Raw genomic sequence first — 26,119 nt, forward strand, 5'->3', positions numbered from 1 at the left:
TTCAATTTCTTTCCTACATTCTTCGTATTATTAGATATTCACAAAACTCTTACTTTAAATTTCCTTAGTATATTATCAGAGCCTTTCCATTTAAAAAAAGAAACCTTTAAGCAATGATTAACAATTTCTACTCCAAGATGCCAGTTTCTCCCATACCCAAGAAAAAGATGAGATGAAAATCTCACAATAAGATTTAAAGAGAAAGAAGGGACAGATCTGCTTGGACTGGTTTCGATGCATCAGTCTGAGGCTGTGTGACCTCAGCAGAACAAAGTGGGTTGAGCAGGTGGCCTGGAAATCAAGAGAGACAACCTAGGTGCACTAGCGACTATCCTCGCCCTGGGTCTCCTTGCAGGTTTTCCTCACTTGCATTGGAATGCTATAAATTTCCAGAACACGAGACACACCCAGGTTCCGAGGCAAGTACAAAAACATATTCTATCGCCAAATCCAAATTATTCTTGTGTCATCTGCCATTTGAAATTATGTCCTTTTCTTCCCTTTTCCCTCAGAGCAGATAAGCAAGAATCAACTTGTGTAGTCATTAATTTAAAAAAAAAAAGAAAATGGGATTAATGGATTGACTAGAAATGTTGCAGGGTCACAATGGACTACTGAATAAAAGAATGCTGTTTGGTATCACATCCCCAGCTCAATCGGTGACTTATGCAAGAGAGTGAGTAACTGCTTACCTCAATTTCAGCTGTTAGGTGAGCAAAACATGTCCTTCCTTCTTTTTAGCATACTGTGATAACATCTTAAAATACTGAAGTACTCAGGAAAAAAATGATACCATAGAAACATGATCTTATCACCACACTCCAAAGTAGCATATATTTTCTTCGTACACAGTACAAACAAATTCTTCCATAACAGACACAAAAATTTGAAAAGCAAGAAATTGCAATGTGCTTTGTGAGTAGATCTTTATCAAGAGCTTTAGAGAATGTAAATTTCTACCCTCAGTCCTATGCATTTATTTGATTTCAATAAATGTTAAACATTCGAGACGTTACAGGTGAATGAGAGGTTACAAGTGAGAGGAAAACTTGGTCGATAACTTTAACCAAAGTTTAGGATTAACTCTTTACAAATGATGCATACGTATTCCCTGAGCTTTGGAAGAAATCAAGAAGTATAATTTTAGACTGCTTTTTATTCCAATTTCATTGTGCACTTTCAAAGTCACTGATACCTTTAAAACATAACATTTTTTAAAATAATTATTAAAGGGCAAACATGACAACATAGTCTGTTTTATAGGATAAGGATGTTACTGGCCTGTAGGAGAGTACAGAGGAGACTGACATTTTAATTTCCAAACCACGAGTCCAGAGCTATTGATCCCAGTGGCAAAAAGCCAGGAAGAATTCCATACCTGTGTGGTAGTGAGCTAAATGCATCTTAGATCAGAATATGAAATATGTTTCAAATTATGTGCCAACTCTAATTATTAGTAGTTTCCAGAGCACTGTATTGAAATCATTCTGAGGCCACTCCTGGTTCCTGTGATATAGATGTCTGCCACAGTCATAGGAATGGGGAGTGGTGATGTATGCATTGTATGCGCCATCTCTGGGATGGAAAGCAAACATCCCTTCACAAAGGGACACATGCATTACTAGTTATTACTGTTTCACTGAGAAGGTATTAGTATTTATTTGTTATGGAGAGCCTAATTGCCAGACCTCATACTTGTGACATGTTCCTAACAAAATCATGTCATTATTTCTCACAATAATCCTCTGATGGATGCATTATCCTCTGTTCCCAGATAAGCCAACAGAGCAAAGATGAAAGCAACTTTCCCAAGGCCAACAGCTAACACATTAGGCGAAGTTGGGACAGATGCAAACTCTAATCTATTGACTCCCAAGTCCATCATACTTTACTTGACTCAGAGTTCAAGAAAACGTAACTGAAAGGACTGTGAAGGATCTTATTCAAAGTACTTTTCTGTAGTGAGACGACTTAAAAGTTGGCCAAAAAATGTTGGCTCAACGTTTCCCCAACCTCAGTGCTTCAAATAGCTTTGCTCCACAGAGCCTCTTCAAAACCTCTCCCTCTAATTGCTTTTTCCCCCTCTACATGCAAATATGCACAGGTCTCCTGTATTCTATACTAAACTTAAACTACACAAGCATTTCTACACTAAACCTTCCTGAGTCTACCCAATTTCTTAAGCTCTGCCTCTGCTGAGAGGCTGCAAAAGCAAACTTTTAATAGACACACACTATCCCAGCAAGCTCAGAGTACTTAAAACATTAACATTAGCTGACATTTCAGGGTTCATCCAGAGAGCTTCTCATTGTCCTATTTTGACCCCCATCACCTGACTGGGACATGGTGCTTGTATTAGTTTGCTAGGGCTGCCATAACAAAGTACACAGACTAGATGGCTTAAAACAACAGAAATGTATTCTCTCGGTTCTGGAGGCTAAACGTCCAAAGTCAAGGTGTCATAGGGTCATGCTCTCTCGGAAAGCTCTAGGGGAGCTCCTTCCCTGTTTCTTCTCAGCTTCTGATGGTGGCTGGTTGTCCTTGGTATTCCTTGGCTCTCAGGTGGATCACTCCAATCTCTGCCTCCGTCATCAATATAGCCTTCTTCTGTGTGTATGTGTGTGTGTGTGTGTGTGTGTGTGTGTGTGTGTGTGTGGCATTCTCCCGTATGTGTGTGTCTCTTTCAATCTTTTTATAAAGACACCAGTTATATTGGATTTAGGGTTCACCCTACTCCAGAATGATGTCATTTTAACTTGATTACATCTGCAAAGACCCTATTTCCAAATAAGGTCACATCACAGGTTCCAGGGCTGAGGACTTGAACATATCTTTTCGGGAGACACAGTTCAACCTATAACAATACTACATCAGCACAACCTGAAACTCTTTATTGGATACAATTCACATATTCTCTTTGTACTAAAACCATTGGTAAGAGACTTGGGGAATCACACAAACATAAACACACATGCATATATTTTGGCCTCCACCTGAAAGACTGATCAATTAGACCTAAAATGAGGGAGGGGCTGATTTTTAGAACAATTCTAACCATAGTTTGTCAATATATGTAGGCTGAAATGGTATTGTTATCTGAAGTTTTTAAGAATCACACCCATGACATTTTGCTAAAATTCATCATGCCTGTAGTTGCAATCCATTAAATTTACTCTCCTGACCTCCGTATAACTAAGCCAAGGAGCCTACTTGAAAATACATATATCAAAAAGCCTCTTTCTCTCTTTTTGACAAACCACATAAGTATTAAAGACATCTAAGCGTTCCGGTATTTTTTTTTTTTTTTTACATAAAAAGATGAAGCTTGATTCATCACTAAGGCTTGCATTTGAGTTGTTTTTCTAGTACTATGATGGGTTTTCACTGATCCTCCAGGTCTGGTTGGCCTGGCTCAGGGGTGTGGTCTGAGGCCACAGAACAGGGTAGAGCTGACAGGCCTGTACGTGACCTCATCTGTTCTATGCTCTCAACAACTGAGTTATTCAGGCTTGAATTAGGTTCTGTTCTCCTTAAGGTTACATGTGAAACTGGTTCCCATTTGAAAGCACTTTTGGTATATAACACAAGTGACATAATTCCTTCAAAGTACATTGGTATGAACATTATTACCAAGAGTTGTTTTTTGAAGCATTCCCTAAGTGATAAGTCAAGTCATTGGGTTTACATGCTGGTCTAAAGTTCAATCAAGCCATGACATGTCCTGCTTTAATTTAATAGAAGAACCATCCAAAGAGTATGGGCGTTCTCTACAATGTGGTGACCAAAAATCATGTTTGTTATAGTCTGGATGCAAAATGTTATCATTCCTCTTGAATGTTTTCAAGACTTTATCTTCCTAATCTAAAATAACAAATGTTTCTCAAATCAAAACTATTTGAGAAAATCTATTCATTATTTTGATATTTCCAGCAAAGCTGACCAACAAGTGCCATAGACTGATAAACAGTGCTATTGTACTATTAGGTTGGTGCAAAAGTGATTGTGGTTTGTACTATTATTTTTAACCTTTTAAATCGCAATTACTTTTGCAGCAACTTAATAACTCTCTAAATTTAAGATTCTTTCAAAAAACCAATGACAACTTGGGATATAGGTTACAACTGGGAACCACCCATTAGCTGATATTCTGGGGAAAAATACTTACCAAATTCATTAATTAATTATGCTTCCACTGTCTAGATTTTTATTTCATTGTTTTATGAACAATGTTTCTAGAACAGACTGCTTGTGCATAAAACCAGGCTCTACCCTTAACCTACCAATATGGACCTTGGGCAATATTCTTAATATCTCTGTGCCTCAGTTTCCTCACTGGGATAATAATAGTATCTCTGAGGGCTAATTGAAGAGTTCAAATGTTAATATATATAAAACACTCAAATATAAGTACCTGGCAGATAGCTCTATGTGTTAGCCTTCTCCAGTGAAGGCAGAGTTTTTTTTGTTTTGTTCACAGCTCTATAGCCAGCACAGAAAACATTGCCGTGTACATAATAGGCTCTCTTGGTTTTTAAAAAACTTAATGGATATCTGACCTTTATTAAAGTTGTTAGTACTTAACATTGGATATTAATGTCCTAACAGCATAAGTACATAAAATATTCAACCTTCCACACCACAGGAGGGACCTAGTTTTCACTATAAACATTTATTTTACTAACTCTTCGATATAAGATCATAACCTAATGCATTGTTATCCATCACACTATATGTATGAATAAGACTTTATGTCAGGGATATTCACATTTTCGTCTCTTATGCCTATTTATATATGCATAACTGCTTTGCTCCAGAAAAGATTTCAGACAGCTTCATAAATTTTCCTGTTATTTCTGTATTTTACTTTTAACCTGTATTTTTTATTTTTCAGCTCTACTATATACATTTAAATACTGTGGAGACTTTCTCCTACTTCCTAGGGAGATCTGAAACTTACACGTCTTTTGTTTTTACTTTTTCGAGGGCTAACATTTGTGGAGACTAAAAGGTGGGGACATTTAATATTTAAGAACAGAATGAGTGGAATACCTGCTGCCATTTAATTGAAAAACATGAATCAAGAATGACATTAACAAGCCATACACTCCTGAATGATAAAACAACCTTTATATGGAGCGAGACTATAAATGCGAATTCCATAGAGGGAAAAACAGACAGACGCAAACTTCTTTTTCATTTTGCACTTGTCAAGATGTGAATCAGAAAATTCACAGCACACTGAATAACTGGTTGGTGAGGAAGATTCTTTCTTCAATGGTGCATGAATTTGGGAAAAGATTACATTCTATCTATGCTAAATCACTCAGTGTTAAGTGATCTGGAACAATATTACAAGGAATGAGGTCATTTTTACATAACATGTGTAATGTAGGAAAATTCTGTGGTCTATGTTTGCTTCACAAAGTCTCAGAAGTTACAAAATAAATGGAAATTTAGCATTACCCTGGTGATGAACTGGATTTCTCACCTTTTCTTCTGGTGTCATGACACACAGTTTAGACCAGCAAAGCTATATTGTACCACTCTTCCCCCTTGTTCTCTCTCAACCCCATCCTCAGTGGGGTGATGCCTGTCCAGTTTCCCTCTTTCTAACCACTCTCTCTTCTGTCCTCTTCCTGAGCAGTAAAGTGAAGAATAGAAATGTCTACTCAACTGCAGAAAAATTTGGCAAATATTGATCTAAATATAGTCAACAGGAGACCAACAGGTATTCATATTTTGGATTAAGGTAAAAAATAACAACAACAAAAAACCCATATTTTTTAGAAGTATTAATTGTTTCAATCTTCTTGCATAGCACTGAGAAAATATGAGGGAGACCACTGAAAATTCTAGGCTATAAGGTCAAAATCTAAAGAGAGTTTATGTTCATTCTCATTCTCAGAGAATAAACACACAATTCTAGAGACCTTTTTCTATCACTTGTTGTTCCGTATTCAAAAGCTCTTATTTTTTGGTATTTGGAAATGTTTTATAATGTCATGGTGTCTTCCATTCAGTTATTTTTCTGCCAGGATTTTTTCACCATCAAACCCTTCCAAAGTGTTTAAAATGTCCTTTCTAGTAGAAAGACAGCAAAGGTCTTTTAAGACAGCAGACCATTTTAGTGTTTGAGAGGTAATGTTTTAGAAAGGTTACTAGCAGCAGTGTAAAAGGATGTATTATTGGAAAGGCGACCCATGACTTGAAGTGAAGTGACTCAAAGATGATGCCAGTATTTCTAGCTTAGGACACTTGGTCCATGAGATAGAAAACACAGAGGGAGGGAAAATAGGGCTAGAAGTAGAGAACAGTGTGCTATACTTTGGAACATGTTGAGTTTGAGACACCTGAAAGATATTCTCTCAGACATTGCCAGGAGGCTTTTGAAAATGGATAAGTTCAGGATAAGTTCAGGATAAGTCTGAAGTTCAGGATAACTCAGGATTATCCTGAAAATAGATAAGTTCAGGATAAGTTCAGGATAAGTCTGAAGTTCAGGATAAGTCTGAATATATAGACTTTGGACCCGCCCAAATATAGGTTAAGTAATGAACTTCACCTCTGGCAAAAGTACACTAAGCAAGAAGGTGGTCAAAGCCAACATAGAGGACTCCAGGGCAGGATACAAAGAACAACCAGAGAAAGAAGAAAAAAAAAATAAAACTTGCCACTGAATCCAAGTTCAGAGTTAGCTTCAAGAAGATAGCAGTTTAGAATGCTGCAGACACCACGCAGCATGAGAGTTCACTAGAAGATAATTTGGCAGTTAGGAGCTGTTGACCGCTGAAAAAGTGATTTCAGTAGATGATGGAGTCAGAAGCCAGATTATACTGCATTGAGAGGTGAAGAGGAACTAAGAAAGCAAAAACAATTCAGTAGTCATTTCTAAATCCCGTCTCAACTATTTTTTTCTATGAGATTTATTTTGGAGGGCTTGCCTGACTCTATAGAAACAGCTATCACAGGCCCATATTTAAAATATATTTATCTAGTAAGTGTGTTAAATATAAACATGGCAGGTACAAGAAATCAATATTCTGGAAAAGATAAGACCGAAGGTAGGAACGTTAGGAAAACTCAAATAATGTGTTAATACAAGCACACAAATTAAGAAATGGGCCATTTAAAAAGGCTCGTTTCAACTTCATTGCCATTTATCATGTGTTTATGCTCACTATAGTACATTATGTTAAGGACTGCTGAGAAAATAAACAATTTTGATTGTCATTCTTATTCACAGATTTAAAACGTCATGGGGCAGACGGGTGGCTCAGTTGGTTAGAGTGCGAGCTCTGGGCAATGGGGCTGCCGGTTGGATTCCCAAATGGGCCAATGAGCTGCATCCTCTGCAACTAGAATGAAGTTAATGAGTGGCTGCTCAGCTCCCAGGTGGCCAGATGGCTCAGTTGGTTGGAGCGCATCCTCTCAACCACAAGGTTGCCGGCTGGACTCCTTGACTCCCGCAAGGGATGGTGGGCTGCGCCCCCTGCAACTAACAATGGCAACTGGACCTGGAGCTGAGCTGCGCCCTGCACAACTAAGATTGAAAGGACAACAACTTGACTTGGTAAAGTCCCGGAAGTACAAACTATTCCCCAATAAAGTCCTGTTCCCCTTCTTTGGAAAAAAAATCTTTGGAAAAAAAACCAAAGTCATGAAATATCATGTCTTTTGATATTGTATTGATAGGTACATAATAAAATACAAGTAAATCAATACATGAACTTTTTATATGACTCATCAGACAAATCTCTGAGCATAGAAATCTAACTTTAAAAAGGGAGGAGGGAATGAATGGCTAAACGGTGGTACATCCAGACAATGGAATATTATTCAGCTCTCGAAAAAGAAATGAGTGATCAAGCCACAAAAAGATGTGAAGGAACCTTAAATGTACATGACTAAGGGAAGGATGCCAATCTGAAAAGGCTACATACTGTCTGATTCCCACCATTTGACACTGTGGAAAAGGCAGAACTATGGAGACAGCCAAAAGATCATTGGTTGTCAGGGGTTACCAAGGGGGAAGGATGAACAGGCGGAGCACAGCGGTTTTTAGGGAAGTGAGATTACTTTCCCACAGAAGGCACAACACCAAGAGTGAAGCCTAATGTAAACTGTGCACTTTGGGTGATACGGATGTGTCAGTGTGGGTTCATCAGTTGTAACAAATGTACCCCTTTAATGTGGGATGTTGATAATGAAGAAGGCTATTCATGTGTGGGGGTAGGGGTGTATGAGAAATCTCTATCCTTTCCTCTCAATTTTGCTGTGAACCTAAAACTGCTCAAAAAAGTATAGTCTTCAAAAAAAAAGAAAAAGGAAAGAAGGTGGCACTTAGAAATGAAAACCTAGAAAGATGGTTGAACTATCAGAGCAAAATATAATCATTTATTCAACTGATTTGTTTATTAACGAAGGTGTTTCTTTTGTCCCCTCTTCCATTCCAGCCACAAAACTAATCATAAGGGGTCAGGGAGCATGCAAAATATAACATATTCTTTAACCTTAAAAGTACCAGGAGCATTTCTAAGTTCTATACATGTATCATCTCTTTAGTTCTCCTACGAAATCTATGAAATGGCAGGCCGGGTCTGATGGGGCCTGAAGTATGTGTGATTTGAGGAGCAGGATTTAAGGAAAAGAATACCATCAACCATTCTAGGATCATTTCCCCAAAGTGTTCACAATCTGGGTAGGAAGAGAGACTGAGTAAACAGCAAATATGTGCTTTGAAAGAGATATTTATTCAACCACAGATATTTATGAACATCTAGTTCGTGCCAGGCATTGTTTCAGATGCTTGGACTAAACAAAGACACTTGCCCTTGTGAGGCTTCCATTCTAGCATGGCAGATAAAAAATAAATGTAGTGAATATATAAATTCAATAGTATATTAGAAGTTGATAGGTGCTATTTAAAAAGAAAGGACTGAGAGATGAGAAGGTCAGGTGTTGGAGAGGGAGTGGAAAACAGCGGGAGTGGAAAGCAGAATCAGGGTAGGTCTCATTATAGGTGATATTTCAGCAAATTTGAATGGACCAAATGTGACCACATGGACACCTGGGGGAAGAGGGTTCCAGGCTCTTCCTGGAACAGATAGGGCATGTCTTCTACGTTTAAGAAATAAAGTGGGAGGTGAGCTGGTGAGGGAGTGATGGGAGAATAGTAGGAGATAAGGTGTGAGAGATAAAGGGGGAAGGGGAGTTGTAGAACTATGTAAAGAATTTGTTTTTCACTCTAAGATAGGGGGGCTTTAAAAGATTTTGAGCAAAGAATTGCAAATTCTCACTTATGATTTTAAAATATCATCCTGCCACTATGTTGAATTTTGTTTGGTAGCTCAGACCAAAATGATAACAATGCAGGTGATGAGAAATGTTCAGATCTTAAATTTACTTTGAAAGTAAAGCCAAAAAGATTTGTTGGATTATGACAATCAAGTGTGAGACAAAGAGGGGAGTTGAGAATGGCTTCAAGGATTTTGACCTAAGCCACTGGAAGGATGAAATTGCCTTCAAATGGGATGGATAAGGACACAGGAGCAGATTGGGAAGGGAGGCAGGAAATCATTCATTTGGGGACACGTTATGTTTGAAATGTCTACAAGACATCCAAGTAGAGATATCAGCTAGGCACTTGAGTAAATAAGTCTGGATTTCAGGAGATGATGATATTGATGGAGTATCAAGAAAGAGATGAAAAGGGTGCCTACTCTGGAGAGATCAGTGAAAGCTGCCTCCTTAGGAGCATTCCCAACCTGGAATTTTTCACGTACAGATCTTGCAAAGAGAAGTCCTTCAAATCCTAACCCTGGAATTTTAAAAGACTAGTCATTAGTAATGGGGAATATATTAAATACAAAATCACATGTTACTCAAAAATGAAAGCTATGAGTAAAGGCAGGAAGCAAGGGTCCTCCTGGGAAGAGAAAAAGTGAGATGGCTGTTTTCATCCTTTACTTTGTCATCACTTGGTCAAAAGGAGGATGGACACACACACCTCTGCCACACCAAGCTCATCTTCCAACCCTGGACTCTCCTCCACATCTCCCTTCACTTCCTCACTAGCCAAGGCTTTCACTAAAGAAGCAGAGGTTCCAGGACTCAGGAAGTCTGACTTGCTTTCTTAAGAAAAAGATACAAATACCCCTGGTTAAGACAAGATGCCAAGTTCAAAGGCAAGAGATGTTAAACTAATAACTCACAATGATGAGAACTATGAATAATCTCCAATATATGGGAGGTTGGAGGATTTCAGGATTCTTACCCTACTCTTTTTATATACTTTCTCTTGTGAACCGTACATTTTCTGACAACAAACTTGAAAAACAGGACTTGTGACATTTGTCCCTCTATTCTTTTTCCCTTATGTTTGTTGCATGTGACCATACTGGTATCCTTGGTTACCTTTGCCGTATTCAATAAGCTAAAAAGTGGACACAACTTCAAGTAAATAGCTGTTTGTCCTTAGGATTTCTTCTCTGAGTCTCTGAGCAAACATCCCATTTATTCAACAAATACTTATCATTTATTTTCTAGGTTGTGGGGACTGGGCAAGGCCCTAGGGAGAGGATTCAAAGATGAACAACACATATTCTTGACCCTCAGGTCTTTTCAGCGCAGGGACACTACCCTTTCTCAAGCTCCACACCTGCTGTGGTTGCCTTTTCTCTTTGTAAATTTTCACCCTGGCTCAGCAAGTTTCCAAGCATAAAGAAACCCTGCCTGTTACTAGGTCATTCTCTCTACTGTAAAGCAGTAGATTTCAGCTGGAGATGATTTTGCCTCCCACAAGACTTTGGGCAATGTCTGGAGACACTTTTGGTTTTCCCAACTAAGGCAGTGGGTCAGGGGTGATACTGGCATCTAGTGGGGGAGAGTCAGGGATGTTAAACATCCTACATTGCATACAACGGTCCCCATCCCCACCCCAAGTAAAAATTATCCAACCCAAAATTAAGAAACCTACTACAGATGGTCTCCATTGTAGCCTTTTGTCCTTATAATACATGCCACTCTATTCACCCACTTTATCGTCTTAGCAGCTACAGCACTAAGAAAGCTTTGTGCCTGTCATTGACTAAGATGTGTGAAGTAGGGAAAATGAAGGAAGTTTATCTTCCTCCTATATCTTGCAACAGTCAGCTGGAGGTCTTGCTGGGACTCATTCTAGAAAACTCTTGCAGAAGAAAGCAAAGAATCTGGTCTGATAGTTAAATGGCAAACATATATTTTTTGCCTTTCCCAATATTCTTTGCCATTCCCTCTATATGCAGTGTCCATTCATTCCTGTCTTTTGAGTCTTCAGTCATGTTCACTTGCTGCATGGCAAGTTCCTCTTCCGGCTCATTTTCACCTACCAAGATTCATCTGCTCCGTCAAGATCTAGCTCAAATACTGACTCATTCATTTATTCCAGCTACTCCAGGCAGCAGTGATAAACCACCCTGTCAACCTAACCCCCACCAAACCACACTCTTGCAGCCACTCCATCCCTCCCTTGGTAAATAATCCTATCTCTTGGTAACTACAGTGTTATAGATTCTTGTGACTCCCCAACTAAATTACAAGTTCCTTGAAGTCCAATCTCTAAATAGGAAGAATATGAATACTTTTTCTTAATCTCATTTGACTGAAAGTTACACAATCATATAGCACAGATGAATGGAGAAAGGTGATACTACATTTCAGAATAATTATTGCTATAAATGTGTTATCTTTGGGAAAAAAAAAAAGTATTGGTCTAGAAATCTCCAAAGTCAGCTAAAGCAACTTCACATATCAGGTTCTGAAAGTATCCTTTTTCCTTAGGCAAGACTGAAGGAGAAAAGAAACATTCCTGTTACTAGGCTGGTAGGTAAAGAACTTTGAAAAGTTGTATTTAAAATATAGATAATTTAACAGATTCATTTAATGCAGGAGTGAATTGTGGAAAAAAATACCTTTTTTTATTGTTTGCACAGAAAAAAAATCAGCCTTGACTTTATTAAAAGTAATGACTCACCATTGCTCACACTGAGAAAAGCAAAATAAGTAGGTATGTCACATTGTATTTCCTTCCTATCCAGATGAATGCAGAAGCTCTTTACTTGGGCTAAGCCAATCAAGAACATCTAAATTTTCAGCATTATTACTGTCATTCATTATCTAATCATTAAAAAAACAGGCCAAATCCAAAAGACACTTATATTCTTCTGCCCTTGGAATATTAAAACTCATGGGAGCAGGGATTTGGGAGACCACTGCAGAGAGGGCTCCACCACAGAAGTGGCCTTGGGACGCAGGCTTTGTTGGAGTTAAACCACACTGGGTTTGCACATCAGCTACTTCCTTGCTATGAGAACCTGAGCAAGTCATTCATTTCTTAATCCATGCTCTTGATATTTCAAAGAAGTTTATCAAGGATTAAATGAGATAATTGTATGTCAGGTGCCTAACAAAATGCCTGGTAGCTAATAGGTGTCCAGAAAATGGTAAAGAAGAGTAGTCTCTTCACTTTAATTGCCCTCAAACCTATATGCCTTTCCCATAATTTGGTCAGTTTTCCTCAGGCTCTCCAGAAGTCGAACCCTTTCCCGTTTGTTAATATCCTCTGTCTCTCATATTAAGGACACATTTGGTGTCTTTTTCCTTGCCCACATATTTCTTAAAATACACCTTGGGAGAGATGACATGTTTAAAATGCAGTAGAGCAAACTGCTCGTAAACTCTGAGGTTTGAACAAAGTGAGAACATGACGAATGAACATGAATTATGCACTGAATCGCACAAGAGTTCCGAAACAGGAAAATTGACTTTGCTGGGTGTGGTTCTACAATCATATACTGTGGTTTACAGTTTAAAATATACACTATAAAACACATCTCAGAGTGAATTTTGGTTTGGCTATAACCAGAGCAAAAAGAAAGCCCACTCACGCTAAAAATGACCTTTACACCTGTTTGGGTTTCTTAGTAACTTATTTTAACAGATTGTCTATACAAGATGGAGTTTTATGACTGGTATCAGTCCAAAGGTGGAGAAACATGAACAAAGTGTTTTTAGCCATATTTTTCAGTACATTTAGTTCTCATGAAATGAAATAACAGATGGATTCTTAGAGATGGAATTTTTTCTTTCTTTCTTTTTTTTCTTCTTTCTTTCATTCTTTCTTTTTTCCTTCCTTCTTTCCTTCCTTCCTTCCTTCCTTCCTTCCTTCCTTCCCTTCTTCTTCTTCTTCTTCTTCTTCTTCTTCTTCTTCTTCTTCTTCTTCTTCTTCTTCTTCTTCTTCTTCTTCTTCTTCTTCTTCTTCTTCTTCTTCTTCTTCTTCTTCTTCTTCTTCTTCTTCTTCTTCTTCTTTTTTTTGGATAAAATAAGTACCCAACAAGAAGAAACTATAAAATGAATAATGTAATTGTTGTTCCAACTGTCCCAACAGGAAAAATAGTCTAAAAAATATTTACTCCAGTTATCAAATAGAAAAATAAAAACTTTCACCAAACCAAATCTTTCCTCCAAAAGTCCTATTTGTTCTGCCTGCTTATGATTTGGACTGATGAACCTTTTTGTACTACGTGTAGCAGAAGCATCTGACGCAAAAGCGGAATGTAGGACATTAGACTGCCAATCAGTAAACATGAAAAGATACAAGAACTTCGTTTCTGTCATAGAAAAAAAAATCATATTGGGATATTGGAAACAATGACTATTTCACCCTCCTTGAGAAAGGTACATATAAATTAGCTATGCATTAGATATGGATTATTTTGGACCCACGTACATTTCTGAAAATCAAAAATGTATTCAGGAAGATCTGAGAGTTGGGAGGAGTGAACAGATGACAGATAAGGCTGCCTGTACTCTGGGTAGGAGCTCTCAAAAGCAAAAAGCTCTCACAGACCCACTGCTACCTTCTAGGAAAGGGTAAAGCAAGATGGAGAGAATACTTGAACTACTCCAAATGCTGCTGCTTCTGGCTAGAATGTTTCTGGGAGGAGGGGATTAAGGCAGTGCTGTTTTGCCTCTGTTCCCATCTGCACCCTCTTTGTTTCCCCTGAAGTGGAAATTATCAAAGCATCCCAATGAATGTCAGTTCCCACAAAGTTTCTATCTGCCCTAGACAAGGAAGTAGGAAGGCTATCACACTGGTAACTGTTTTTTTAAAATATGCAGAACAAAGAAAAGAAAGCCAAAGCAGAAAAGATCAGATAAATTCCAATTATGCAGACAGGCTTTATAATGTTTATCCAAATTAAATCTCTTAACACTGATGTTTACCATCACTAATTCTTACGTATTCACATTTATGGGAAGAACATCTTCCATCAATGGCTGCTGATGCTACTTTTTCCAGTAGCAGGTCTGCAGCGTGCTAATACTGAGGCTTAAATCAGTCCTGCAAAAAACACTGGTCAAATAGAAACCAGAGGACAGTCCTGACAGAGAATCGAGGACCAAGGAAGGAAATCTGTAAAGAATCAGTTTGAAAAGATTGAGAGCCATCAGGATTGGGAATCCAGAGGGAGGAGAGATAACAAGGGCAGGAAAACCCTGTGATTTCTTTTCCATTGATTGATTGATTGATTGGTTGATGAGGACATTTCTTTTCATGCCTGTTGTCCGGCTAACATCTCCAGAATTGCCAGGTGAAAATTACATGCAGATGGTTTCCTCTTGGTCCCACTCACTCCATCCATACCATGATCTGGCTGAGCAGGAGGAAAGCAACCCAAGTATCGGCATGAAAATAAGACAACCTGGCCTCCCACTTTGCTTTAACGATTTCCATATCCAGTATGACAAGTTTTCCTGGGACAGGCATGCAACCACAGGCACATGTCTCACCCTGTTAAGACTCAGTAGCAGCTAACGCACCCTGAACTCCCCACGGTAGAGCTGAGCACACAAACCTACACCCACGCTCCAAAGCAAGGAAAGCCAGAGTGGGCAAAACTTTCCACCCATCTGCTTCCAAAGCACATTATTCCTCAGGGGGAGGAAGATGGGGAAGGCAGCTCAGTGTACAGAGACATGCTCCAACCTTTCCATTTGTTTTTTTGTTCTCCTGCTCCATGCACACCAACAGGAATGTGAACAAGATGGGGAGTTAAAAACATCACTTTGGAAACTTCCAGGAAAATCTACCTCCTCTTTAAAAAAAATTCCTACTTTTTTCTTTGCTTAGGTTTCCCTTTTGTAGCACTTTCTTTTCTCTCCACTTTTTCTTTTTTTTGGGGGGGGGAGGGGAACAGGACTTCATTGGGGAACAGTGAGTACTTCCAGGATTTTTTTTTTCCCCAACTCAATTGTTGTCCTTTCAATCTTAGTTGTGGAGGGCGCAGCACAGCTCCAGGTCCAGTTGCCGCTGCTAGTTGCAGGGGGCGCAGCACACCATCCCTTGCAAGACTCGAGGAATTGAACTGGCAACCTTGTGGTTGAGAGGACATGCTCCAACCAACTGAGCCATCAGGGAGGCAGCTCAGCTCAAAGTGCAGTGTTCAATCTTAGTTGCAGGGGGCAGAGCCCACCATCCCTTGCCGGACTCGAGGAGTTGAACTGACAACCTTGTGGTTCAGAGCCCACTGGCCCATGTGGGAATCGAACCGGCAGCCTTTGGAGTTAGGAGCATGGAGCTCCAACCACCTGAGCCACCGGGCTGGCCCATCTCCCCTTTTTCTTAAGTCCACTGTCGTCCTCACCTAATTGGTCCTCAACTAATTGGTGACACAGGTGATCCCTCCATCTCTTGCTACCCACACTGAAGTTTTCTCTTACTGTTTAGTTCTAGGACATTACCATTGTCTAGTTCTGTTCATCATGTTTTACCTCTTGACTGAGTCATGGGGGCTGCGTGGAGGAGGAGGTCCTTGATTAGATACCCTTTCACTATTCAGGCAACAAACATATAGTATAGTAATTAACAACATAGACAAAGAACTGAAATGGATTCAAATCCCAGATCCAACAGTTCACTTGCTATGTGGCCGTGGGCAAATTTATGAACATCACTTTAAGTCTCAGTTTCCTCATAAAATATAAACAGAACATATTGTTCTGAGAATTAAATAAGGTAATATATGCAAAGCAGTCAGCATATTGTCTGGCATGTGGTAAGCTGGGTCATATTAGCCATTATGAGCTTCACTACCGTCATCGTCACGCAGTTGTGCAACTTGCCGTGCCAGACGATGGGAACTAAAGATGAACATCCTTCTAATTTCAAGGAGCTCACAGTCTACCTTGTGTTTACAGACATAGAAACAAATAACCACGTAGCAATAATTTCTATCTGACCACCTGTCCTAATTTTTCTGAATTCCTTGGGTTCAAAAAGGTACAGAACATGACTGACTGAATCAAACAATGAATTGAAGCAAAACATTTTTTACTCAACATCAAATCTCTGTGAAATTCAGCTACACGTTTTTCTCGAAGGCCTCGTCACTCTTTTGTATTCTTAATTCCCCTGAACTATTATTGTTTTGTTTTTTTTCTCATGGATATGTTTTACCCATAAGAAAATGAAAAGCTGTGGAAATCCTAAGAAGCTCAGTCTCCTGGTTCACATAAAAACACTGGAAGTCAGACTAGAAGATTCAGGACCCCTTCTCCCCCCGAGTACACATCCTCAATGCCATTAAACCTGGGCAGCTCCTACAAATCTGACATGAGTGGCCAACATTGCTGGCTCTCAGAATTGTTAATCATGTTAGCGAATGAATCATTCACTAAAGAGATCAGGGCTGGTATTCTGACACTAATTCCCAAAATGTAGCATGCAACGCTGAATCATATCTGTCATTTTTAGGTGACTCTGACAATTGGGCTTAAAGTCCCAAGTTTTGACAGAATGTCTCTATTCTGTGCCTGAAGCTTTATAGTGTAATGAAAAGGTTATGCTTTTGTTGCAATTTAGCTGGAAACAAAAAAAAAATCTTAAAATTTTTTTCCACATCTACATGCTCCAAATTTTTGTAGACGTCTTTATGACTGTTACTTTGATGTATATGCCAAACAGGATAAACCCATGAAAAGCAACATTGCTAATGAACACAAGGAACCTTATGTAATTGTAATAGCCAGTTGGGCTAGTTTTATGGGTGTGTGTACATTTAATTTTGAATTGAGCAATATCCAATTTGGCAATGAGATAGAATAATATGAGTCTTTCTGCTTGTTTGTTTTAATTACTAACAACCAGAGAAAAACTATTCACAGCAGCCAAAAGAATTAAAATCAGAAATACAGTCTACTATTTGCAGACTCCCATTAATATGCCTAAACGGACGTTGTTCATTCGAGAGTTGCAAATGTCAAGAGGAGCACATTTGAAGCTGTGATAAGTGGGGAAAACATGTAGAGAAAAGTTAAATTTTTTGAGGGATGAAAGCTGTCACAGAGGTCCCAATAATAATCATTCATTCTTTCAATAATACTTATTGTGTGCTCATGGGTCAGACCCTGTTCTAGGTCTGAGGATACAATAAACAAGTAAACAAAGTCCTCTCTACTCAGAGCTCACATTCTAATGAGTGATACATACAGTAAACAAATAGACAAACAATTCAAGTTATAATTTCAGGTAGTGCTGAGTGCCATAAAGATTGCTAGATAGCTAGTCAGAGGATGGCTCTCTGAGGAGTTGACATTTGAATAGATATCTGAATGGTGTTACGGAAGAGGGGGTCTGCCACAATGCTGGAATATGAAAGAACATTCTGAGCAGAGGGAACAGTAAGAGTAAAAGGTCCTGAGGCAGGAATACACTACAACTGTTCAAGGAACAGCTAGCGGTCAGTGAGGATGGAGCATAGTGAGCAAGGGCGAGAGAAATGGGACACAGATAAGAGGTTTTGGCAGGAACAAGACAATACAGAGCTTTGTGGAGTGTGGAAAGGTATTTGGATTTTAATCTACGTGTCATGGGAGCCATTAAAAGGTTTTATGAAGGTGAATGGCAATATCTGACTTCTGCTTTCATGACATTATTCTGGCTGCTGTGTGTATAGAGTCTCAAGATTAAAAGCCATGAGCCCAGTTAAGAGGCTATCAAAGAAGTTTAGCAAGAGACCATGGCAGCTCAGGCTTGAGTGCTCCACAGGAGCAGTATAAAGGGGTCAGAGCCAAGAATCTAAAGGTTGAGCCACTAAAATATGCAGTACTCTTAGAGGATGATCATTTCCCCTAAAGCCATGTCCAGTAACAGTTGTATCTACTGTATCAAAAAGATACTCCAAACATTTATTAAATGAATGAACTGTTCTGAGAGTCAGAAAACGTAAGTTCTAGTTTCACTCACTTACCTTTATCTAACAGTTGTTTGCCTCATTCTTACTTTGAGACACACGGTGGTGGTCAGGAAGACAGTAATAAGGATTGAAATACGCTACCACAGCCTTCAGTCTGGAGTCAGAGTCAGGCTCTAATAGCCCAGGTGAGTTTAAATGGAGGTAGAAGTGAAATAAAAGGTGTCCTTGCTCCAGGGCCCCAACTTTTACTTAGATCTTATTTAATAGGTTCCCATTGACCACTGAGTAGAATTTACATCCCTTGGCCTGGTATTTTAAGTCATTCATGATCTCTCTACCACCCCTCTTACTTCCAAATAGTCCCCTTCAAATGCTCTATATTCCCGTCAAACTGAGTTATTCATGTTTAAGCCTTGTATTTTTTTTTCCTGCTTCCATATCTTTGGCCACGCTGGGGATTTTCTGCCCAATCATCTTCTATTTATCCTTCGCAGGATCCTGCTCAATTTTCATAACCTTTCCCTCAACAACCTTCCCTCATTTTAAACTTCTCTATTAAGGCTGAACTCCTAAAAACTGCCACCAAAGAATCTGTAGGGCAAATCTACCCATTTGCCAGTCATCTCATCACATGTGTACTTTGAAGGCAAAGAAGAGCCTTGCCCAGGTCCTCGGCTGACACATGTCAGGAAAAGCCCAGACGTGGGCTCTTCTTTTTTTACTGTCTCTGTCACAGCACAAAGGGTTTGTATCAATTCTTCATTAAACTCCACTTCTTCAGGCAAAAGTAAGAATAAACCAAACTACAAGAATAGCCACAGACCAATTTTCCAGCCTTTCTAAAGTCATGGGTCTTAGTAGAAATCCAGACATGCTAGGTTTAGACCTAGCCGCATCTCCTTTCCAAAACAACAGACACCTTCGTGATCTTTGTAAGTTACTTGACCTCAGTTTTCTCATCTGTTAAAATCAGGGTAATCATTATACCTGTGTTATGAGGTTGTTTTGTGGATTAAGTTAGTTAATGTAGATAATAGTGTCTAGCATATGTGTTTAATGTTATCATCTACATCAGGTCTTTTCTGAAATGGGAGAAAGCCGTGTAACTGACTACCTACAGCTCTTGACACAAATGAACAGCCATCTATTTGGTAATCAGATCTTGTCCAGCCCCAGAGGAGGGTGGAAACCACCTAAACTTTGTCTTGAATCTCCACCCCACCTTAGATGTTGGCCTGTGGTGGACTTAGACACATCACACAGGTCTGTGAATCAAGCTGCCTTCCAAAGAGTCCAAATGCCCACCTTACCTAGGGCTACTACTTATATAAGTGAACATGACTAATGGGCATTTCCAGTAACTCATACACACACACACACACACACACACACACACACACACACTTGCACATGTAATCAATCAGCCAAAGCAGGGTAGGGAAGACCAAAAGGAAAAGCTAATGCTCGATGGCTTCTGTAGTGAATGGTTTTCATAAGCCTCCGGCATTTTTGACAAAAAACCTTTGATGAGAAGACTCTCATCCCGCTCTCCCTTCCTGGGGTTCAATTGTCAGCATTCATCCCCTCCACCATCCCTTACCTATACTCCCAAATCCTATACAGTATGCCACCTTCCAGGAGATATGTTTAAGTCAAAAGACATTCACGTATGTTATGACTCAAGAGGTGTACCCCCATGCATGTGTCATTCATGCTATCTTGCAACAGGGAATCCTTTTAATAAAGGCAGCCCACTCTCACAAAAGGAATAGGTATTGGCTGATTTCCTCTTGCTTTTCCACCTAACCTCCTCTCATACCTCAGGCTCTGAGTGTTCTTTATTCTACAGACCAATTCCTAATGCCTATACTTCAAACTCCTCCTGTTTTGATGATAACCATGATGATGATGATGGTGATGATGATGATATTGAACTCTTACTATGCTCAGGCACTGATAAATGTAACTCCTAACAACAGACAAATAAATAAAGTATTATTATTATCTTCATTAAACTCACGGGGAAACCGAGACTAAGAAAGGTGATACAACTTAGAAAAGTCCCGTAGTTAGGAAGTGACAGAGCCATGATTTAACCTAGAACAATCTGGCTCCAGAGCCCATCACTTTAACCACATTGATCCACTTTCCCTCCTGGGGATGATCCATTTTTACTCACAGCTTCATCATAGCCCACCTACTTACCCTTTATTGTTGCGTGTTCCTCAGTTTGGGCACATTTGGTACACCCAGGAAATTCTCTAGAATCTAACCAGACAAAGAAGCCTACCTTTTGACTTCTCCATCAGGGAAGCTGGACCAGACAATGAAGCAGAATTATAATTGATGAATAATATTACTTATAGTTGTTATATATATTTATTCCTGGGCTACATTATGGAATCTTGGCTAAGTCAGCACTTCTTTGCCCACATCCACTACAAAAGTTAAAAAGCTATATGACTATTTCCCAGTCCCTTTTCAGACAAGATGACAGACCATATGACACAGTTCTGACCAATGAGAACTAGGAAGTCTACAGGTCAGGGAGGAGCAAGCTTCTAAGACTACTTTTTTTTTTTTTCAAAAAAGGAAATAAGATGACCACTACTGCCCCATTCTCCTTGTTGCTATCTAGAATACAGATGTGATGCCTAGAAACAATGCAGCAATCTCGAGACGATGAGTCAGCATGCCAATACACTATGGCTGGTGAAGCAGAAAGTTAAAAAGAGTCTTGGACTTTGAAGACATTGTTGAACCTCTGCTCACCCACTTGTATGTGAGATCATTAAACATCTTTATTGCTTAAGCCAGTCAGCCAGCATACTTGTAGCATAAAGCATTCCTTACTGATATAGTAGTAACAATAAATGGTTTGCATTACATATTATGGACTCGATCATTCTAAGAAATCCTTTGCTAGCTTCTAAATATACCAAGTTAAACCCTTCAAGAATGGTCAGATGGGTTCTGGGTTGGGAGGAACCTAATATCTTTACTATAAAGACCCCAGATTTTCCACAAAAGGGCAAATCCTGGTAATGAGCCCACACCGAAGGCAATCTGTTGAATTGTATACGATACACTAAATGAAGCAAAATATAAGTCCAAACAAACCTGGTCACTATGAATTCAAGCCAGACAATATCATCACCGAAAAAACAAAAACAAAAACAAAACAGTGACAGTATCCAGGAGTCAAAAACCTGGGACCTGGTTCCAGTCTTATTGCTGTAAGCATATCACTGAAGCTCTCTGGGCCTCACTATGCTCATTTGTGAAACGAAAAAGGGAACCAGGTAACTTCTTTGGGCAAAGACAGATCTAGAACACTTTAATTCTTTGATTCTATATATTTTCCCATGTAAGGTGAAAACATAGGACTTGGGGATCCATAAACTTTCTTTTTGCGTACAAGTAGCATGGAAATATTATTTTATACTACTACTTTCTAAATACACTGAGTGCAAAAATAAATATTTCTTAGCAAATTATGTGATCAGAATTACAGCAGAAGGATCTGCTGACAGTATATGTCATTATACAAAGTTCAACCAAATCATAAGACAGGACCAGTATTTACCTCGTGTTCTTGGTGACATAGGGCAACCAAGGACTTCAGTTGCTCCATATCTAGGGACTAGCAGAGAGGACCCATCTGGACAAGAGGTCACATAATTAAAATCGAATCTGGTCAACTCACTGAGGAAAATTTTTCTTTGCTACTTCTGCCATGTTACCCATCCTCTCCCATTCTAGATCTACTCACCCATCCCTTGCTATCCCTCCAAATTAATTTCATCTCATTTTTTCTCTTATATCACTGCCCTCTGCTTTCCAAGGTGATCTGATTAGATTACCAAATAGGCTAATCCTGTGTTATTACATCAAAAGGAGATTTCTAGCCTTGAGGAGAATGTTAAATCAAGAGTGGGGAGCAGGAAGGGGGGAGATAAAATTTGCCTGAGTGATAAATACAACAAAAAAATCAAAAATCAAAAATCCTGGGGCGGCCGGATGGCTCAGTTGGTTAGAGCGCAAGCTCTGAACAACAGGGTTGCCGGTTTGATTCCCACATGGGCGAATGAGCTGCGCCCTCCACAATTAGACTGAAGACAACAACAAGCTGCCGCTGAGCTTCCGGAGGGGTGGCTGGATGGCTCAGGTGGTTAGAGCACAAGCTCCCAACAACAAGGTTGCTGGTTCAATTCCCACATGGAATGGCGGGCTACGCCCTCGACTGGACTTGGGGCTGAGCTGTGCCCTCCACTAGTCTGAAGGACAACAATTTGGAGCTGATGGGCCCTGGAGAAACACACTGCTCCCCATATTCCCCCAATAAAATTTATTTTTAAAAAATCCTGAAATTCTGTCATGCTTCACTTCCATATTCTTTCTCTCATATAACATAACACAATTCAGCTTAGTAAGTTACTATTGAAGACTTTCTATGTTGAAAGTGGTATGGTAAACACTATAAGGAACTTGCAGATAAATAAGATACTCTCTGCTCTCAAGTAGTTACATAAATACCCCTAATATGGCAGTCCAAAAAGCAATATAGAAATGTTAGGAGTAGCGAGATGGCATGTATCTGGAGACTGAGTGTCCTTTGCAGTGCCCAAGGAGGCCGAGTTCTCCGCCGAACCCCAGTGACCCCAGTGGTCAGACCTGCTCATGTCTCAGCATTTCTCCAGGACCGACCTACCCCAGGATGGTGTGGAACACAGCACATTCCCCTGTCACCCAGCCGCCATTCTGGTTCCAAGGCTGCGTCTCTCCACTGGGCTGGTGAGAGGGTTGTCAGTGTGTTGCTCCTGGGCCTACTTCCAGCTGCTTATTTGAATCCTTCCTCTGCAATGGACTACTCACTGGCTGCAGTCCTCACTCTCCATAGTCACTGGGGCCTTGGACAAGTTGCTACTGACTATGTGTAAGCGAGTGCATTGCAGAAAGCTGCCAAGGCAGGCATTTTGGCACTCGCAGCTTTAACATTTGCTGGGCTTTGTTATTTCAACTATCATGATGTGGGCATCTGCAAAGCTGTTGCCATGCTGTGGAAGCTCTGACTTTTTTGACTTCATATGTTGAGAGTGGATTGTACACCTCTTTGCCTCTGCTCCGTCATGCCATTCTACTCACAGAAGAAGGAAATAAAAGATGAGTCCCTTGGTGAGATAAATCTCTTCTCCCAATCACCTGGTTAGTCTTACAATTTAATCTTTGAGGAAAAGGTTTATGAGGAATTGTATTCAAGAAATTGTGAAACCGAGTTCCTTATTCTAGTGAGTTAATGGGGTTGTCTCCCAGCTTCTCACAAGACTCACATCATAACTAAACATTACGTATGAGCTTTTGCATTTTAATTTATCAAACTCTTAAAAGAAATTCAGCTTTATTACTATCAATACCTGATCAAACTTCTGTATTTGTCTTGGGAATGATGGAAAAAGAAAAAGACTTTTAATTCATAAGTAAAGACTGCAGACACTTAAGCAGTGCTTAATGTTTGAAAACTTCCCCCTCTGTTCAGTTGATACCAGTTACTCATGGTTGTGTGTCCTTAAGAAACTTTAAAATTAGGAAATGCTGATATTTCACATTACTAATTTCTAAATCCTAAGAAAAAGAGCCTGAAGAACTTCTGAATATAGAAAAATTCCATGTAGGAAAGTCGTTCCATATTAGATGCATCAAAATATAACAGATTCTAAACTGAGATTTAATCCTCAAATGTGCTCATTTTACTTTTCTTGAAATAATCTGTCCACAAATATAAGACTTTAAGTAATAAATTGTTATTTTTCCCACTGTGGGAATCTAATGTGAAAATGTATTGTATGAAAACAAAATTTTAAAAAAAAATAAAATTTGATATAATAAAACTGTATTCTACCCTTTTAAAAAACAAACAAACAAACAAAAGAAATGTTAGGAACAAGGAATTAATTTCAACTGAAAAGATCTGAAAAGTCTTCAGGGAAAAATTTAAATCTCGATGTAAACAATAGCTCATGCTTATGTTCTCTTCTGAAATACGTTTCCTAGTTTCTGAAATGCCAAACTGTCCAGAACATAACTTAGATCCACAAGCAAAGTACTTAATTGGTATTTTGAAGGAGCCAGCAAGGATCTTCAGTGTCATAGCAAGATTAAGGAAGTAGTAGATTCTGCCTTCCCTTACGGCTGTTTCCTTGCCTTCCCCAGCCCACATAACCAAGGCAAGTGAGGAGAGGGAATGTGGCACCCAAAATCAAGAGCACCAATGACAGATATAGAGCCAGACTGTGCATCTGCCAATCTCGGTGACATCCTTTCTGCCACTCCCTCCTGGGAACTCTGAACTGCAAAATTAATTCTTTCCATTCACAGATTCTGTCCTCCCTCCGTTCACATCTCCTACCCTCCTCCACCCTCTTCCTAGCCAGTGTATTGTCCTTTGCTTCTGACATGCTTCCTCCCAACGCTTCAGTGTCTGTTTTGATCAAAAAGAACATCATGTTATAAATGGTGCTGCCTGATTTTCAGGCAGTGAGCAGCCAAGGAACTATAAAGATCTGTTTAGAATCATAACCACTTAGCAGGCACACGGCCACTAGGACTTTATGGCCATTAATTCGTTTATCCTCCCTGAATCCCTCTAAGGCATCCCTTATTATCTCCATTTGACAAATAGAGCAAAACTAAAATGCACAGAAATTGACTAATTGACTGGGTTACAATAAGGGGAGGAAGGCGGCAACAGACTATTAAAAGCTAGTCCTGTATTGAAACTTGAAGATTCTGAATGCATGCCTGGCTTTCTGCAACACAGCATCCAAGCTTTTTGAATTCAGAAAGATATTCTTAAAGAGTCTCTAATTTACCCACCTCCATTTTCCAAACCAGAATATTAGGGCCTACTGAGATCAAAGATTTGCTCAAGCTCATGTTATGACTAAGAGGAGGAGGTAAGACTCCAAGCCTGATCTTCTGGTTCCAGGTGCACTATCCACATTGAGGAAACCCAGATCCAGATACATGAAGTCACACAACTTGCTGAAGGCAGCGCTGCTCCAGAGCACCAGGAGAGGTATAAGAACAGGCGTCCATTTTCTACATAGTGCAAACGCCTCTGGCCAAAGAGGCAAGCAGTGACTAAAATCCAGCTGGCACTCTCTCAGCCAAGCTGCATGCTTCGAGATGGGAGTGTATCCACCCAGAAGAAAGCGTGCCATCTGCCCACAGTGCTACTGCTACTCAAACAGGACACTTCCTAACGTGCACCGAGGGGCCATGTAGATCACCAGCAGCTCTGAGTCCAACTCTCTTAACTCCTTTTCTAATGCTGAATGGAAAAGGTGGGTTGTCTTTGGAATATGGAAAAAGGAAAGCCAAGAATGATACGTGGCTTCCCACTTCTACGGCATTATTGTATACTAAGACGAAGGCAATGCAACCAGACTGCCTGCCTAAAAAAGTGCCAGGATACTTCATTCTGGTTAAAATACAACACGCTAAATGTAGCACAATTAATTCAACTCCATATTAATTGATATGTTTTGGACTTTTAAAAACACTTTTTAGAAAATGTGTGCAATTGGCCTAGGTTTTACACAAAGAAGGATGCCAGAATACGTCTTCTAAAATTTAAAAGACTACCTCTTCTGTGCCTACCATGCCCCGACTATAATTGATCCTTCATCACACTAAAACTGGAGGTGGGGAGAGGGGACAGAAACATATACCCATTCATGTTGGAAGTAAAACTGCCAGTAAAGGTATTTTTTCCATCTTGGCTAAAGGCTTAGCTACTTCCTGTTTTCTAGAACCAGTCAATGTTACAGCTACAACATTCCCAGTGGCTACAGCCTCTATTACAGTTATTGTATCAGATCACTTGG

General features: G+C 39.6%; 1 protein-coding gene across 1 annotated transcript; it reads left to right on the forward strand.

Annotated features, from left to right (window-relative positions):
• Positions 1–22,819: 22,819 nt before the first annotated feature.
• LOC308496469 (succinate dehydrogenase [ubiquinone] cytochrome b small subunit, mitochondrial-like) lies at positions 22,820–23,228 on the forward strand (the record flags this gene model as incomplete). Its single annotated transcript, XM_081045865.1, has 2 exons — positions 22,820–23,027; positions 23,134–23,228. The coding sequence occupies 2 exons, from the start codon at positions 22,820–22,822 to the stop codon at positions 23,226–23,228; spliced, it is 303 nt and encodes a 100-aa protein (XP_080901991.1).
• Positions 23,229–26,119: the final 2,891 nt, after the last annotated feature.

This window comes from Rhinolophus hipposideros (genome assembly GCF_964194185.1).
Source record: "Rhinolophus hipposideros genome assembly, chromosome: 4".
NCBI classification, from domain to species: domain Eukaryota; kingdom Metazoa; phylum Chordata; class Mammalia; order Chiroptera; family Rhinolophidae; genus Rhinolophus; species Rhinolophus hipposideros.